General features: G+C 37.7%; 1 protein-coding gene across 1 annotated transcript; it reads left to right on the top strand.

Moving 5' to 3' along the window:
* The first annotated feature begins 33 nt into the window (after positions 1–33).
* Positions 34–15,316, top strand: ATAD5 (ATPase family AAA domain containing 5). Its single transcript, XM_066565982.1, has 23 exons — positions 34–105; positions 987–2,767; positions 3,092–3,179; positions 3,867–4,031; positions 4,220–4,358; positions 4,837–4,921; positions 5,383–5,564; positions 5,995–6,152; positions 6,417–6,570; positions 6,794–7,087; positions 7,258–7,354; positions 7,889–7,971; positions 8,061–8,206; positions 8,334–8,484; positions 8,945–9,115; positions 9,322–9,434; positions 9,518–9,611; positions 9,845–9,909; positions 10,766–10,946; positions 11,634–11,824; positions 12,142–12,974; positions 14,063–14,227; positions 14,419–15,316. Exons 1-23 carry the CDS (start codon positions 34–36, stop codon positions 14,495–14,497), a joined length of 5,487 nt encoding a protein of 1,828 aa, XP_066422079.1. The 3' UTR covers positions 14,498–15,316.
* The last annotated feature ends 1,405 nt before the right edge of the window (positions 15,317–16,721 follow it).

The raw sequence follows: 16,721 nt of genomic DNA, 5'->3' as shown, positions 1-16,721 counted from the left end.
CCGGGAGGGCTCCGCGCCCGCAGCAGCCGGGGCATGGTGGGCAGGGTCGCCGTGGCCGCGGCGGCCGCCTCCCCCGTCCTCCCCGGGAACGACAGCGACGTTCAGGTGGGGATGCGGGCCGGGGTCGCGCTGTGAGAGCGGAGAGAGGGGTTGCGGCTGGCGAGGGGCGCCCCTTTGGCGTTCACCTCCCTTTTGGCTTTGGCCCCTTTGGCGTTCGCCCCTTTGCCGTCCTGCCCTGGCAGGGCCCGTCCGGTGTACCGGGAGCTGTGAGGGGCCGCCCGGAGCTGTGAGGGGCCGCCCGCCCCCGGCCCGGGCTCCCAGGCGCTGCTGACGCTCGGCGCAGCCCCGCGGGCCCGGCTGTCATTAAACGCATTCGAGGGGCTTTGGGAAGAGACGTTTTCTGCTTCAGAGGGTTTCATTTCCGAGGCGTTCAGTTTCTAGTAAACCGGGAGTTATAAAAGTCTTTATGAGCCAAAGTCTTTCTTGGAGCTGTAGAAGTAAATGTTCTTTCATGGTTTGAATCATTATACGAGATAAGAATTCGCTTGTGTTCATTTTCTTTAAGTACTCTTAAAGGTACACTGTCGTCCTAAGCTATGTCAGATGTTTATGGTAAGATCAGACCTTTATAAGGGATGTTGGAATTCCCTCTTAAATGCTCCAGAGACGCTCTGGGGAACATCTCAAGGTCGATCATCGGAATTGACCCAGACTTTCAGACTTCTAGTATTGTGAAATATCTGCAGAGCTGTTCTGAAGACCCTGTGATCCCGTTCAGTTTTGACCATCTCAAGGCTTCAGAACAGGATTTTTATTTATCTGAAAGGGCAGAATATTTCAGGCTTAGATGGCCCTTGAAAACATGGAGATTTAGTTGATGCGTGCCCAGTCTGAGCACATTAACATTAATTTTTGTCTTCTTAAAAAGTTCTGTATAAGTCATCTTAAGTTTTTTAAAACTAAGATTTGTGTTGTACCTTTTACAGCCATGCAAGAAGCGGCGAGAGGAAGATGCTTCTGCAGAAACAATCACGAGGTATTTTTCACCACTAGCAAAACCAGTGGACAAAGCATTGTCATCACCAAAATCCAACAATATCTTGGATTATTTTAAAAAGACATCTGCAACTGAGAATGCTGCATTCCCAGTAGGAGCTGGAGAAAATAAAACACTGTTGGACGCTGATGAAAAGGAGTGTAAATTATCTTTCAAGCCATCTTTAAAGCGGAAGAGAAAAGGGAAGAAAGATAATTTAAGTAATATGCCAAAAGAAATGAAAGAATCTGAGAATGACCTTGAAATAGAAATTAGTAGTTATGACAGCAGAGTAACTACAGGACTGCAACAAGACAATAATGACTTTATTGCTTCTTGTACTCCTGTGGACAAAAAATGTGCAGAAGAATTAGCAGAAGATAATGATCAAAGAGAGAACATCCCAAACACTGTCCCCTCCAGAAAAAATGCAAAAAACTTCGGTTGTGAAACAAATGGATCAAAAAATAGGATAAAAAAATCAAGGAAAAGGAAGCACAAAGTAAATACTGATTTGTCTGAAAGCTCTTCATTGGAAAACCAGATTAATGAAACTTATAAAAAGGAAACTGAGGAGAAGACAAATACAGTAGCAGAGTGTGATGCTGCTATTGGTGATTCCAGTTTTGAGGTTCATATGGATGATGGGACATCCCAGGTAAATAATTGTATAATAACAGTGTCATTTGAGGACTTCTTGAGAAGTCAGGGAGAAAATAATGTTGAAGAAGACACAAAGCCAGCAATTGACACTTCTGGTACTGCAAATAAAATGGACAAAAGTGATAGTGTTAGTGACCCAGAGAAGTGTGAGGAATCCCAGCAGCTGCCACTCAGAACAGTGACTGTCCTTGCACAAGTTCATTCCATTCCCCCCAGATTACCTCCCTCAAATAAGGAGCAGAAAGGCTCTAGGAAAATAGCTTCCATTTTTTTGAAGCAGAAAGGACGTGTAGGGGAAAGAGAAAGCAGCCCAGCCCTTTTGGACAGTGAGCAAACTGAACAGGTGACTCAGAAAAGGAAATCCAATGTTGTTATTGAGGAAGAAGAATTGGAGCTGGCTGTACTGGAGACTGGAGGGGCAGATTCTCTGAGGCCAAAATGTACTCAGGAAGAAAAGCATCAGTTCATGAAAGCTTTTAGACAACCAACAGCAGATGTAACAAAAAGTGGAGTTAAAAAGGCAGCTGGAAAACAAAAGCAAGCTGCTGCAAAGTCCTCAAAAGAAAAAGAGGGATCTGAAGATGTCGTTCCTTCAAATAAAGGATTAGAAAGCAGGATACCAGAAGATTTGGTGGACAAATGTACACATTCTAAACCTAAAAGCAATAGAACTAAACCCAGAAAATCTAGCAAGGTTCAGAAAGAAGGAAACAGAAGAAAGAAGGCTTCAGAAACTAAGGAAACTGATGTCTCAAACACCAGCAATTATACTGGAGAAGAGGATTCAGGTGCTAATGTTGTTACTGTGGAAAACACCTTAGATGTCATAATTTTATCAAGTCCAGAAGTGAATGAGTTAAGGAGGAGTTTAAGGCAGCAGAAAACCAAAACATCAACAAATGTTACACCTAAAAAGCCCAAGGCCAGAAGTGCCTGTTCTGCAGATGAATTAAGTGCCTGCCCATTAGAGACTTCCACCCCAAAAGCACACAGACAATCCTGCAAGAAAAGCAACATGTACAGAGCTGAGGTGATTACTGTGCCCTTTGATGGAAGCAGCCCAATAAGGTAAATCTTTTAGAGTATATTCTGCATTTTTGCCCATTAATTGTATGGAAGTATTTGAAAATAAGACATAAATATTAATGGACTATATATCAAAGTTGCATGGATACTGATCATAGTGGGTAAAAATAGCTGACTATAAATGTGTTTGTACTAAAGACATCAAAAAAACCTCCAGCCAAACAACAGAAAAAACCTCATGCACCAGTTGGGAAATTGCTTCTGTTTACAGCACTGAATTTTTAAAGGCTTTTGAAAATGAAATTGAGAGTAACATTTCCCTTTATTAACCAGTAATAATTTCATAATGCCTTTTTCCCTAATTAGAATGAGGTTTACACGTATCAAAGCAGCTACAAAATCAAATAAAGCTGAAGCAGTGAAAAATGAAGAGTCTCACTCCAAAAACACAAAGGTAATTTATGTAACAATTGGTGTCAGTATTTTGTCATTTCCTATATGGGTATAACTGTGGTGTATTCAGTATTGTGTAATAATCTAGTGTAATATAATATGACACTTCCCAGCTGCCCTAGGGAAAGGGAATATACTCTGATTTATGATGAGATTTGAGATAGTTTTCTGTACCTTAGATCTTAAAACATGTTTTATTAGTAAAAATCCACCTTTCATAACAGAAAAGTTCCATACAATAGCATCCTCCTGAGCTGCAGGTTCTCAGGATGGGATACAGAAATGACTGGATGTGGCATTTAGTGCCATGGTTTATTTGACAAGGTAATGACTGGCCAGAGGTTGGACTTGATGATCTCAGAGGTCTTTTCCAACCTAAATGATGCAGTGATTTGTGGTAGTGTTTGGGCACAGCAGAACAGCTGAGACTTAAGAATGTCACTGCCCATATCAGTTCCATGAAAAAATTGGGGATCTCCTTGCAGGGCTTTCACTCCCTTTGGAGAACTGTTGATATCATCTTGGTTTGCTTGTTCTTTCACTTATTTCATTTTCTTCTTGATATCAATGAAAGTTTGCAACAATTACCTATTTCTATGAAAGTGAAAAATTATATTTGCATGCAAAAGTACTTAGTGAAGAGAGTGCTATTAATTGCTATTTCATTTTTTTTGTTCTCTGTTAACAGATAAACTCCACTTCTAAGAACAGATCTAAAGCAAAGCAGCTGATTGAAAAAGCAAAGGCCATACAGCAGAACAGATCCAAAGTGAGTGAAGACTCAGCAGCTCCTGTGAGGCGCTCGTCTCGACAGCGAGCTCTTGCTGAGAAGAAGAAATTGGAAGAAAGTGATGTAAGGCTGTACTTTGGGGGGGAGGGAGAATATTTTTATACATTTGTTCTTGATATAAGCAACACAAATGATTCCTACTTGATTCTTTCCAAGAAATGTTTGCAAGCTAAGGTAGATATCTGCAGTGTACTGTTAATAAAGGAGGAGAAGTTGGGTTTCCTTTCTTACTTGATTTGCTTTCCCTCTAGGATTCAGTAATAATTCTGGGTTCAAACGTGGACAGTGTCACTACTACAGAGCAGAGTGTGAAGGAAAAGAAACTTCGGAGCTTAAATGATGTTTTGGGGAAGAAGCCTAAAAACTTGAAGGTTGCAAAGAACTCCAATGGTAATTGGGTTTTACTGAATGTGTTTATTTTTTATTACAGAAACATTTTGTATTATTGACTGCTGAAACTTTATTTCATAAAGTTGCCTTTGCAGTATATTAATCTTCTCTTCTGATTTATCTTGTATAATATTCCAATATATACCTTCCCTTTTTATATGAATTAATAGTGCAGAGGTTATTTACATGTGTTGTTTTGCTTTTTCTTCATTCAGGGAAAACTGTTTATTTGAAAAATTGTCAACATATACCATGCTTTGCATCTCCTTTTTTTCCTAATGTTAGAAAATAGCATCTATACTGAGGAAATAATTACAAACAAAGCTATAATGAGTTTTGTTAAAATACTCAACTTTCCCTTAAGAAAAGGAGATTCCCTGATGGTGTTAAATGGAACATAGAGGTAGTGAACACAGAAGCAAGGTTAGAATCTTGTATCAGTGCTAATCTAATAATAGGTTTTTTTACCTTTTTGAAGGGAAACTGGGATGTCCACCTTCTTGCCTGGGCAAAAATGCTCCAAACTCTGCAGGTGAACCAATTGTGATCTTTGATGAAAGCAGGTCAGTTGTTAAGAGTGCAGTTGCTTAAAAATCAAAATACATTTCAAGGTTACTTTAACATTCTCTCATTTTACAGATTTAAATACATTACTGAAATGTGCTATAAATATTCATTACTTTTATACTGATTAATATTTTAATCTGCTTGCAAAATTTTAGGGTTTCTTGGAGAGTTCTTCAACTATTTTAGAACCATATTAGATGTCTGGAAATGTAGTTGGTGACTGATTAAAAAGAAATCCCAAATTGCATTTAAAATACAAAACCAAAGAGAATTTTTTTTAGATTAAAATTTTTAACACAGAATTGATTTCAAACTAACCACATTAAAATTATTTTCAGCAGTTCTGATAGACTTTTTTCAACTCATTTGGAAGAGAATGTAATTAAATTGAGCCTTGCATATCTGGAAGTTCTATTAATTCTATCTTCTTTCTTTTTTTCTTCTGTTTTCATTAAAGCCAAGATGCATCTGAAAATTCTCAGGATGGTGATCCATTCAGAGCAAAACGTGAATTCCTGAGGAGTGGATTGCCAGAGTCACTGAAAAGGCAGATTGCAAAGAAGGCAGCAGCAATGGAAGCATACTCCCTTGCAAGTTCCTGTTTTAAGACTGTTGTCCATGTACAGCAGAAGGATGACTGTAAGCTTGTGTTAAGTTTTTAGGTATTTGTACATAAAAATTTCTGAGGAATCTGTGCAGAAAAGAAAAAATTTGAACAGCTTAGGACTGGAATAGGTGGGAGTTTCCACTTGTTTTGTGTCTCAGTAAGAGAACAAAACTTGAAGCTTCCACTGAGATGTTTTTGAATACAAAAAATACAAATTAAATTGATGCTAAAGTAGTCTATGCATGCATGGGTAAGGATGCAAAATTCTTAATATTTAGTCAAAACAGTTGGTCTGTTAAGTTCCAGTTTGGAGAATAAAGATTGTGTTGGACTGATTTGGGCAGAAACCATTTCCTTCTGACAGATGCAAGAGACTTCACAAAAAAGAGAAGACCAGCCTATTTCTTTTCCCTAGAATAGAAGTTAACTCTTGTTTTGGTTTTGGTGGGGGTTCTTTTGTAGGTTCTCCAATGTGGAAATTGCAATCACCATCATGTCCTGTATTAACTAAACTGAGGGAACTGAGTACTGAAGTCACCAACAGCACAAAAATCAGTCTCTCACTTGGTGAATTTTCCACTGTGAATTCAAAACAAACTGGAAATTGTTCTGCAGCTGTGGTGAGTATTTTAAAATTCAAACTGTTTTGATATTTGTTTGGAGTTATGTTTTTAAATAAATCCTGTAGTTTGAACTTGTTTTAGTCCTGACATTTTTTTGGTTTTTAAAAATTTCCCTGTGTGTGTTACCCATTTTGCATCTTACCATTAGACAGTTCTCATCAGTTTCTGTTAATCTCTGAATTTAACAAGCTATTACCAGTGTAAATCATGCAAAGCATTCTGTGTAAAGTTTTTGAGTAATTCTCTGTGTGTCTATTCCAGCTTTCAGGCCACCGACCAGCTTTTCCTGATGCATTCAAGAAGGATTTGCTAGATGAGATTGTGGCTTCTAATCCTCAGTTTCCAGTGAGAAAATACTACTCCAGGTTCCTGAAAAAGCAAACACAGCGGTTGGCTTTGGAAAACAGCACACAAGGTTAGGAATCTGTCTAGGAAGAAAACCACCCTCACTCTCTTTGGCATTAAAAAACAACTGGGAATTAAAAAAAAATATTACTGAAGGAATACGGTTGTTGGAATTCCATTGATCCTCACATTTTAGGTTATTTTGACCAAATTCTTCAAATGTGGTTTAAGCAAATGTACAGTAGTAATGGACTTGGCCTGAAATTTTGAATGGATGCAATTTTTTTTCTTAGAAAGCAGAGATGGCACTGCAAATCTTGATGTAATTGAGAAACATCCTGACAATTGGAAGGAAACAAAGAGGAAAAGGAAAGAAACAGAAGATCGCAAATCAAAAAGAAGAAAACAACTTGAAGGTACAGAGCCTAAGATGAAATCAAGAGTTTCCAGGAGCCTTATTCCTCCCATATCTGGAGAAAAACAAGCAGAGACAGGACAAGCCATGCACTTGGGAAAAAACAAGCTCCAGAAACCAGATAGTGTGACAGAAGGCAGTGGTTGTTTATCAGATCCAAGTGCACTTTCAGGTAACTGCATCTCCTGTCTCATTTTAATCTTTCCATTGAGGAAGGGTATGTGTGATCTATGTCAGCTTTCCACTGTGATGCAAAAATCAAATCTTGTCCTGATACTCTGCTAGATGTGATCAAGTCTATTGCATGAAGAACTTTTAAAATGGACAATATTTTTTCTGTAGGTGTGGAAAAGGAAGACATGCTCTGGACAGAAAAATATCAGCCTCAAGATTCCAGTGAACTTGTTGGGAACAAGAAAGAAATTGAAAGGCTACACAGGTCAGAAGTGGGAACATGGATCCATTCCTAAAATAACCCAAAACCTCATGTTACTTGATAATGCTCAAGTGCTGAGAGAGCAGTACTTGTCTGTACTTCCCTGCAAACATCCTGATCATGACCTTGCTGTACTGTCTGCTTTACACAGGAATTTAGCTCTAAATTCCACCTAACACATTGTGCTTTCAGTTAAATTTTCTGTGTGTACTTAAGTTACTGGTGTGGCTCTTACACAGAATTTAAAGATCCATCTGACAAAACAACCCTGAATTATGAGTGAATTAAGTAGTTCACCAAATGACTTGTTTTTATACCAGTCAGCTAACAGAATATAGAATGAAAAAGGAAACCTTTTCTACAAAAGAATCAAATCCTGAACATTTTTTTGCTTTTATCTGAAAGGACTTGATAGATTTCTGTGAGGTAACAAGTGGCTGATGTCCTCTAGTTTTATGTTCTGTTCCATTCCATCTTAATTTGGTTCATTTAATTCACCAGCAATTTTTATTCTTGTTTTCTTCCTTTCTTTTATAGTTGGTTAAAAGAATGGAAAAAGAGAGCTGATTTGGAAGAAAAACGAAATCAGAAAATGGAAAAAGAGGACAAAGAGCAAGAAGGTACTGATAGAATTAATATAGCTTCTCTTTTGTTGAAAGTTGGCAAAAAATAACAGTAATCCTTTATTTTCTTTTTAATAATTCTACAGATTCTTTAAGCAGCCTTGACTTTAAAGATAGTAAATCTGATATTGAGGAAGAGACAACCCTTTGCAATACGGTTCTGATAACTGGCCCACCAGGAGTGGGGAAAACTGCTGCAGTGTATGCTTGTGCTCAGGAGCTTGGCTTTAAGGTTTGTGGACTTCTTTCTTTCCTCAGTGCATTTTTCTTATTTATAGCTCGTGATACAAAAGCATCTGTAATACAAGATGTCTACAATTTAATTTTCTTTCTTTTTTGTAAATTAAATACCATTGCAGATATTTGAAGTCAATGCCTCTTGCCAGCGTAGTGGGAGACAGATTTTGTCTCAGCTGAAAGAAGCTACTCAGTCTCATCAAGTGGACAAAAAAGGTGTGAATGCACACAAGCCTTGCTTTTTTAACAGTTGTAGCACTACCAAGTCACCAAGTAAGTGTTGGGGTTCTTATCTGGGGTTCTTTATTTGGTCTGAATTATGGGGTGGGTTTTACAGAGAGGAGAAGGTTGTTAAAGACTGAATTCCCAAAACAAATTTTAGATATCAGTTGTTTTTAGAAAGATAGCAGATTTAGCTTACCTGGCCATAATAGTAAGAACTGGTCTGTTGGGTAACACTATTACAGACCAAATGAAATTATGACTTTATTAAAATACTGACTCTTGATTACGTTATTTCTGCAGTGGTGGAGCAAGTGCTGTGGCATTTGAATAGAAAGTTGAACAGAAAGCTTTTCCTATAACAAGAGAAAAGGAAAACAAGCAAAAAATCAGCGCAGTAAACCTGTCATTTGCCATAGATAAAAAATGGGTTTTACTTTAAATTTGTCTGAGAAATATCAGTTTGACATTATATCTCCAGATGAAGTTTAATATAAAACATACCTTGCAGAAAAAATGTATTCTCCAAAGAAAGTTATTTCTCCAAGAAAACCACCAGTGTCACCCAAAGGAGCAGGATTAAAACGAAGCTTGCCCTCTAAAACACTTGCAAACTACTTCAAAATTTCTACCAAACGTAAAGGTGGTGATGGAGAAGCAACATCTGAAGAGAAAAATGGAGGTAGGTATTCCTTTTTAATATTTAATGAATTACCTTTGGAGGTGGAAATGCTACACAATGGGTGTATGTAGCATGTATGGAGCTGTGTGGACAAAAGAACAGATTCTCTTAAGCATTTGATACATGGGGGATTTTTGAAGCCAGCACCTGGAAAGTGTTAAATGGTTTCACTCCTCCTTCCTGCTCAGTTATTCATCCATCTGCAGGAAATGCTCAGAATTCACTGGAAGTAAAGAAAGATACTCAAATTACATCAATAAACAAAGAAGAAGGAGAACACAACAGGAAAAGTGCAACATCCCTCATTCTTTTTGAAGAGGTAAAATTCACATGAAATGAACTGTGACTGTTCACATCTTGTAACTGCTGCTCAAGCTATTGATGCTATGTTTGTTTCTGTAGGTGGATATAATATTTGATGAAGATGCAGGATTTCTGAGTGCAATAAAGACATTCATGGCAACTGCAAAGAGACCTGTGATTCTTACCACCAATGGTGAGCAGTGTTTGTGACAGCAATTAGGCTTTACAGACAGAAGAGCCACTTCTAATTAGAAGTGGCTGTAAATGGTGATGGTTGAATACTGCTCCTAAATGCAAAATTAAATGAGTGGAGACTTTAAAGCAAGTATTTGAGTGTTTGAATAAAGGTACTGGCTGCTCTAATTGATAAAGAAAATAACTAGGTTTGACATAATGTCATGACAGTTCACTGATCTCTCTTTATAGATCCAACATTCAGTTTAATGTTTGATGGCTATTTTGAAGAGATCAACTTTAAAACCCCTTCCTTGGTAAGTCTGTGCCTGGAAATGGAGGCAATTCTCAGCTGATTTCAGTTTGAAATTTAAATGTTGGGGTAGGTTTATATATTTCTGATGTAACATAGTTGTTTGATCAGAGACAGACATGTCTTTGGGGTTTAGGTAAGGATATGTAGGATGTATTTCTCTTTACATGTAGGAGCTGTTTTACTGGAATGGAAGATTTATTTTGCAAACAATTTACTGGTACTGAGAATTACAATAAGAACATCACTTAATCAATTCATTTAGTTTGTAGAGTGTATTTAGATAAATATCTGATAGCCCTGGTCTGAAGGTTGATTATGCCAGTACTGGTTCATTCATTAAAAAGTATAGCAGTTCTTTTAGAATTATTATGGGTTATTCCTTTAATACAAACACTAGTGTTCTGTGTAGCAAATAGTTTTATTTGCAGCTATGTATTAGGTGAAAAACCTAAATAAATGAGAATCAGAAGGACCTAATTATTGAGAAGGGGAAATTTCTTAATGTGAAACGGAAAATCTGTTGTACTTCTAGGTGAATGTAGTTCAGTAAAAGCTGATCACTGGTGATAAGAAGCAAGGTGTAGGTAGCCTCAGGACCATAAGCAGAGTAGGTTTATGTGTTTGTTTTTAATTATTTCTAAATTGAACTTAATTCTCTGACATAGGCTACATAGATTGGGTAGCTTGCTTTTCCTTACAGGTTTTAATCTAACTGTAATCTAATTTAATAAATTAACCTTCTGTATTAAAAGGCAAAATGTATTGCAAGCATAAGTAGAACAATTTGCTCTTGTGTGACTTCCTGCAGTGTGATTGGCAGGAGTTGTTTCAGTGGTCTGTGTGTAACTCTTGTTTAGATAAACTCTGTGAGCTACCTCCAAGCTCTGTGCCTGGCTGAGAACCTACGGACAGATGTGAAAGACTTGGCTGCTCTCCTGACCACAAATAACTGTGATATCAGACAAAGTCTCCTGTACTTACAGTTCTGGGTTAGAAGTGGAGGTGGATGCTTGAAAGAGAAGCATTTGGCACCTCATGGTATGTTGTATTAATTTAATCTTTTAAAAATATCCATCTCTTCATATGAATTTGACTAAATCGAAGCATTGTTAGATGTGTATGAATAGATGGTAACTGCTTGTAAGACTCCTAAATTTGGAGGAGGGGAATGCTTCTGGTATTTTTAGCTACTTCAGAGCCTTGAATTAATGCATAAGGAACTTAATTTTGAGGGGTTTATTGCCTGTCCTTGTGGTGCTTACTGTCTCCCTTTCATGTTGTGAGTAGCACAACTAGGTAAAGAAGGGAACCAGTAGTAATTTTCCTCAGTTTACAGTTCTTTATCTATATATCTAGTAGACAATTCATCTAGAAGAAGCAGAACTGAAAAAGGCATAAAATTGGGACAGCTGGCAAGCAGGCAGGGGTAGGAACCTGATCCCCAAAGGATTCAGGAGGAGTTTAGGGTTGTGAGGGAGTGACAGGGAGAGACAAATGGGACACAGCCTCCTTCAAAGGTTACTTGGGAGGCAGGAGAGCAGGCTGGTAACACTGACAGCAGTGATGTGGGCATGGGGATGTCTCATTTCAGCTGCTCTGTTCCTCCAGCACCACAGCAAGAGGTGACACAGCGTCCTTTGTGCCAGGAATTGAGGCAAAGAGGTGGAAAATCAATTTAATGATGCAGTTGTTCCCTTTCAAGTAAATCCTATTATCTCTGTGCAGGAGAAGAAGAGACAAGGAAGGCAGATAATGTCATTCATCCTGCAAAATCGAAGGATTCCAAGGTGGATTTTTCTCAAGCTGATGATTCACATCTTCAGGAGTTTCCAAAATGTGATACAGGCTGTGTAGAGACTTTGCTTGGCCTTAAGAACATCCTCTTGCCTTCAGAAGATTTGTTTACATTTCTTAAGGTATTTTTGTAGCAGATGTGGTAATACTGTGAATGATTGCCAGACAATTGAGTGTAAACATCACCAGGAATGGCATCATCTTAGAAGCAAATCTCTGAAAAGCTTTGTTGTAGAAATTAGAGAATTCTGTGGTCAGGTACAGTCTGAACTGGGGTGGTCTGCTACAAGCAAAACAGTCCCTCACTTCATAAGCACTAAGCCAGGAGTGTGTGATTGTCTATAACATTTTTATTTTTAAGAAATTAATTTTAATATGCTGATAAATTTAAGAAATTAATTTTAAATGCTGATAAAGCTTTCATATTATTATTTTACAGCACAAAATCACAACTATGGAGGAATGGAATAAATTGATGCAGCTTCTCACAGAATTCCAGATGAAGCATGTGGATTTTGTACATAGCAATCTTGAACTTATTTTTCCCTTACCAATGCAAGTTCTGTCAAACCAGTCTGAAGCCTCAAAGTCTATACTTGAAAGGACTACTGTAGTTTCCTCAAAAGACAGATCTACTAACAGTTCTTGCTCTAGGAAGAGTAGCCCTGGAAAAAGGTCTAAAAAGACAAAGGCTCAGAAAAGGCTTGAGATATTGGATGATAGTGACTTATTTGATTCTGAGCTGAACTATTCAGCTGAATTCATAACTTTGCCATCAGACAGTCCTAAATCATGTGTTGAAGTGAGTAAAAAGGAATCAAAATTGTTGGTGCATAAAGAACAAAAAGAAGTTAAAACTAAAACCTCGGTAAACGAAGGAAGGTCTGCAGTCGTTTTTCAGTGTCTGAATTCACTGACTGAGTTTGTGGAAAACATGTCCTTCCTGGATTGCTGTGTAAACATGAACACCAGGGAACCGCTGGAGTTTTCTAGAAGTGAAGATTTTCATTGGACAAATGCCAAAATCAGAAATGGTCTTTGTGATGAGTTCAGTATAGAAAATACTGATTGGTGGAGCTCCCAGAGCTGTAGTGAAATAAAGGCAGCTATTGAAGCACTCAGCTTCACTAAAAGTTCTGTTAATATTTCACAAAATTTGGAATCCTTTTCAACTACCAGTAAAACACCTGAAAGTGAACAGCTGAAGGGACTTACTCTGCCTGTCTCAAACACAAGGAATTGCATATCCTTCAGTCAGGCAGCTGATTCAAGGTAAGACTTTGTTAATATTTCTGGAGTGTAATGCAGTTATTTGTCAAGAAGAGCATTTCCCAGGGTGCAGGACTGTTTCAGATTTGATGTATACATATTCATACCATTATGACACTGTGCCTGAAAACACTGCAATATATTGTTCATTGTGCTTTTACAACCTTAAATGAACTTCTTGTCAATCTGCAAAAAGTGATGTTTCTTGAACAGCGTGACTCTAACGTTGTTAAGGAATGCTGGCCTTAGTCTAGTTATTTAAAAAATGGACAAACAGCACCACCACCCCCAAAAGAATAACAGAACCCTAAAGGAATGGCTTTTTCAAGACAGATGGGATTCTGCAACTACCAAATATGCAAATTTGTTGCCTGCTCATACTGAACAACTGTTAAGTGTGTTGGTAGGTGTTGCTTGATGAAGACCTAACAGAATCCAAAGTAAATTCCTTGTAGTAACTTATGCTAACAAAGAATAACCTTTAATACATTGTAAAAGCCCAAAGAATACTATCAAGTATGTCCATGAAACATTGTTTTTAACATAAGCAAGTCATCATAGGTAAAATTTGCACAATGGGTATTTAAAGCTCATTCAGGGGTCTGAACAGGAAAATGGCTTAGAGCCTTTCTTCTGTAAATCAGTACCCAGAGGAGCAATGGCAGAATGGATCTGACCATGCATCCTGTGACCAAGTTTATGTCATGGGTTAGACACTGGACCTGACACTGATATTCTGGCAAATACCAATTCCATGCTTTTTATTTTTGAAGACCACAGATGCTTTCAGTTGTGGTTGTACTGAATTTCACATCCATTTCTAGACTGAAGAGCTCACCAGATCAGACTCCTGACTAAGACAAGAGCTTTGGCCAAACAAACTGCTGGCCCTGATGTTTCTGTCCAGGTGCAGCTTTGTGATGCTGTGTAAGCAGCACACAATTAGAAGCTGCAGACATCTGATCCATTGGGATGCACTTCTGGATATCAATTTAATGGAGTTTTAAATCAGGGGCTTTGATCCTAAAGAAATGAAATCATCACTGCACATTCTTGTATAGGAAACAATAAAGCTTCGTTCTCTGTTTCAGCACTCACAAAAAAGCACAGAAGAGGCTGGCTGTCATCAAAACTGTATTTTCCAGAAGTCCTTTAAACCTGGGCAATAAGCAGGCCAGTACCCTTGAATACCTCCCCACTCTCCGCAGTATCTGTAGGTCTGAGAAGCTTAAAGAGCAAGGGAAGACTAAAAGAAGGTAAGTTTGGGTTTTCCTAAATCTTGCTACATTTCATTATAGAAGGTTGTTAAGGATTTTAATAAAATATTTTGTCAAATTATTCTAGGCAAGGAAGGTGGACATTTGTCTCTCAAAATAATAAAGGTGTTGCCATATATTTGGAAATAACATTGTTCCTTTAACAATCTTTTTTACTCTTTTTTTAATAGGTTCTTGCATTATCTTGAAGGGATTCATCTTGAAATACCCAGAGAAACGATAAATGGTCTGTCTTTGGACTTCCCTTAAGATTGCCAACACCAGAAATACTTTGTGCCTAATGGTGGTATTCTCACCATAGATTGGGTTTTTTTAATTACCACATTATTGTATATTCAGAGCCACTTGTATATTAAATTTTTATAATTATTTAAAATAATGTATATATCTATTGTCATTATACTGCTCTCCACAGCTGAAATGTGGGTTTGTTTGGTGCTTGTCCAGTGAGGGCATTCATAATATTAAATGCACAAACTATTCAGTGGGGACTTCTTGCTCTCTTTCTCTCTAATTTGTGGATCACATAGCAAGAAGTCCTTTTGTAACAACCAACTGTCACAACTTCCACAGCAAAGTGCTGTTTTCTGAGGAGACTGTTTTGTTCAAACAAGTTTGTTTCTGAATTTGCAGTTAAAGTGATAAATAACTCCAGGTGGGAGGGGGCACAGAGAGGGTGCACCAAGTCCTCCAAAGTCCAAATGACTGAAAGCAGCTCTTCACTTCGACCACAGGAACAAAGTCCTTACAAAGCACTATGCCTCAATGTACATATATTTGTATACATTCCTTTCATTGTTTACAGCTGTCAGATCTGCATGTTAATCTCCTAAAAAGGTAGAGAAATTATTACTGTAGCTCAACATGGTCTCAAGAGATTTAGGCAAGATTTTGTAAATAACAACTATCCCAGCGTTATTTTGGGTACAGGAATATTTAACTACTTCTAGTCTTGTAAATTGTGTTCTATTCTTAAACTTCTTTTTTTGTATTTGACAAGACTTCAGCCTGGTTATTTGTGATTGAATCCGTTTTTATATGACAATAAATTTGTGAGACTTTGCTACATTCTCAATGTTTCTGTTGCATGAAAGGTAAAAGTCCTGAAACATATTTTTTAAAGGATTTTAAAACTGGAATTAGTTCAGCCATGTACTTTCCTGCCTTTTCTTTGTAGTTGGACTGTTCCTGTTCCTCAATCTGAGTCAGACTGCTGCCATGCAGTGGTGCTCCACTTACCTCAGTGTCTCTGTAAAAATAAGGAAGGGCATTTCCTGATTCTGGTCTCATCTTACATTTTCCATGTGTTAAAGATGTTCAGGAATTAGAAATACTCACGGAAACAGTAAATTTTTTTAAGCTTCTGTATCGTAGATCATCTTTATAGTTTACTCTTTCCATTGTCCAGAATTATCAAAAAAACAGTGGTGGCTGTTAAAATCTTCATGGCTTGATTTTTTGTATCAACAGTCTATGCTTCTCCTGTATGATGTGTAAAAATAAATAACATTTTTAATTTTTTTAAAATAATAAAGTAGAAGTGTATCTGTTCACTGCTTTCTAAGGGCACTATCAATCTAACTAGCTTACAGTGAGGACCTCCACAAACCAGAAACAATTCCTATAAAGCCAGTAGTATTTTAGGAAATTCAGGGATAATTTGAAAGACCCAAGTTAGAAAGCAGTGAGAGACAATTTTCCTTCTTTTGAAGTCAGCTCTCTGGTTTTAATAACTGCCTTAAGAAGTTGTTTACAGAATCTGCTGTGGTGTCCACAAGGTAAGGTGGAATTCAAGCATTTCCCTTCTTGATCAGATATTTACCACATGAAATCACCTCATGCTACTCTGATTGAAAGATAATCTCTGTGTGATAATTTGAGTTCTGATAAATTAGCACCTTTGGATTTTTATGCATCAGGTATGAGCATCTTTTGTATGCTAGAATAAAGCAAGTTTCCAGGAGAGATGGGCTTGAGGAAGAGGGACCTGGGGCTGGTTTTGACTAACTCTGATTAGAAGGAAATGCTTCACAAGCTCCATTCCACTACTGTGAAATTTGCCTACTTTTGATGCAAAATATTTTCCTGCAATAGTTTGGGCCCTGGTTAGTCCTTTATGTACTGCCCCTCCAGCTAACTTGTGTGTCTTGAAATCAGAAGTAAAAACAACCCTGGAGTTTCACAATGACTCTCTCCCATTCAAGCAGCAGTTATTAGTAGGTATACAGCAACTTAAAACCAAATCCAACAACCTTGTTCTTCTTGGGGAAATCTCAACCAAGTTTCAAGCTTTTTTTTCTCTTTACTGTCCTTCCAATATTGCTTTCCAGAATGTAAATTAGCTACATTATTCTACTATCCCATGAATAATATAGAAAAAAGCAATTATGGTTGGAAGAATGAGCCAAAGGCTTAGACTGTGTTAATGCTACTGCAGAATAGAAGTTGGAGGAGGGAAGGACCCCTTCCAGAG

Source organism: Molothrus aeneus, chromosome 26 (genome assembly GCF_037042795.1).
Source record: "Molothrus aeneus isolate 106 chromosome 26, BPBGC_Maene_1.0, whole genome shotgun sequence".
Lineage (NCBI taxonomy): Eukaryota > Metazoa > Chordata > Aves > Passeriformes > Icteridae > Molothrus > Molothrus aeneus.
This window is presented reverse-complemented; position numbering and strand designations above follow the sequence as displayed.

Excerpts from the sequence above, each read along its gene's own strand:
- ATAD5 (XM_066565982.1), top strand. The coding sequence starts at position 34 with ATGGTGGGCAGGGTCGCCGTGGCCGCGGCGGCCGCCTCCCCCGTCCTC. Across the intron at positions 9,116-9,321 it reads ATCTGAAGAGAAAAATGGAG|GAAATGCTCAGAATTCACTG; the intron begins GTAGGTATTCCT and ends ATCCATCTGCAG. Across the intron at positions 9,435-9,517 it reads CCCTCATTCTTTTTGAAGAG|GTGGATATAATATTTGATGA; the intron begins GTAAAATTCACA and ends TTGTTTCTGTAG.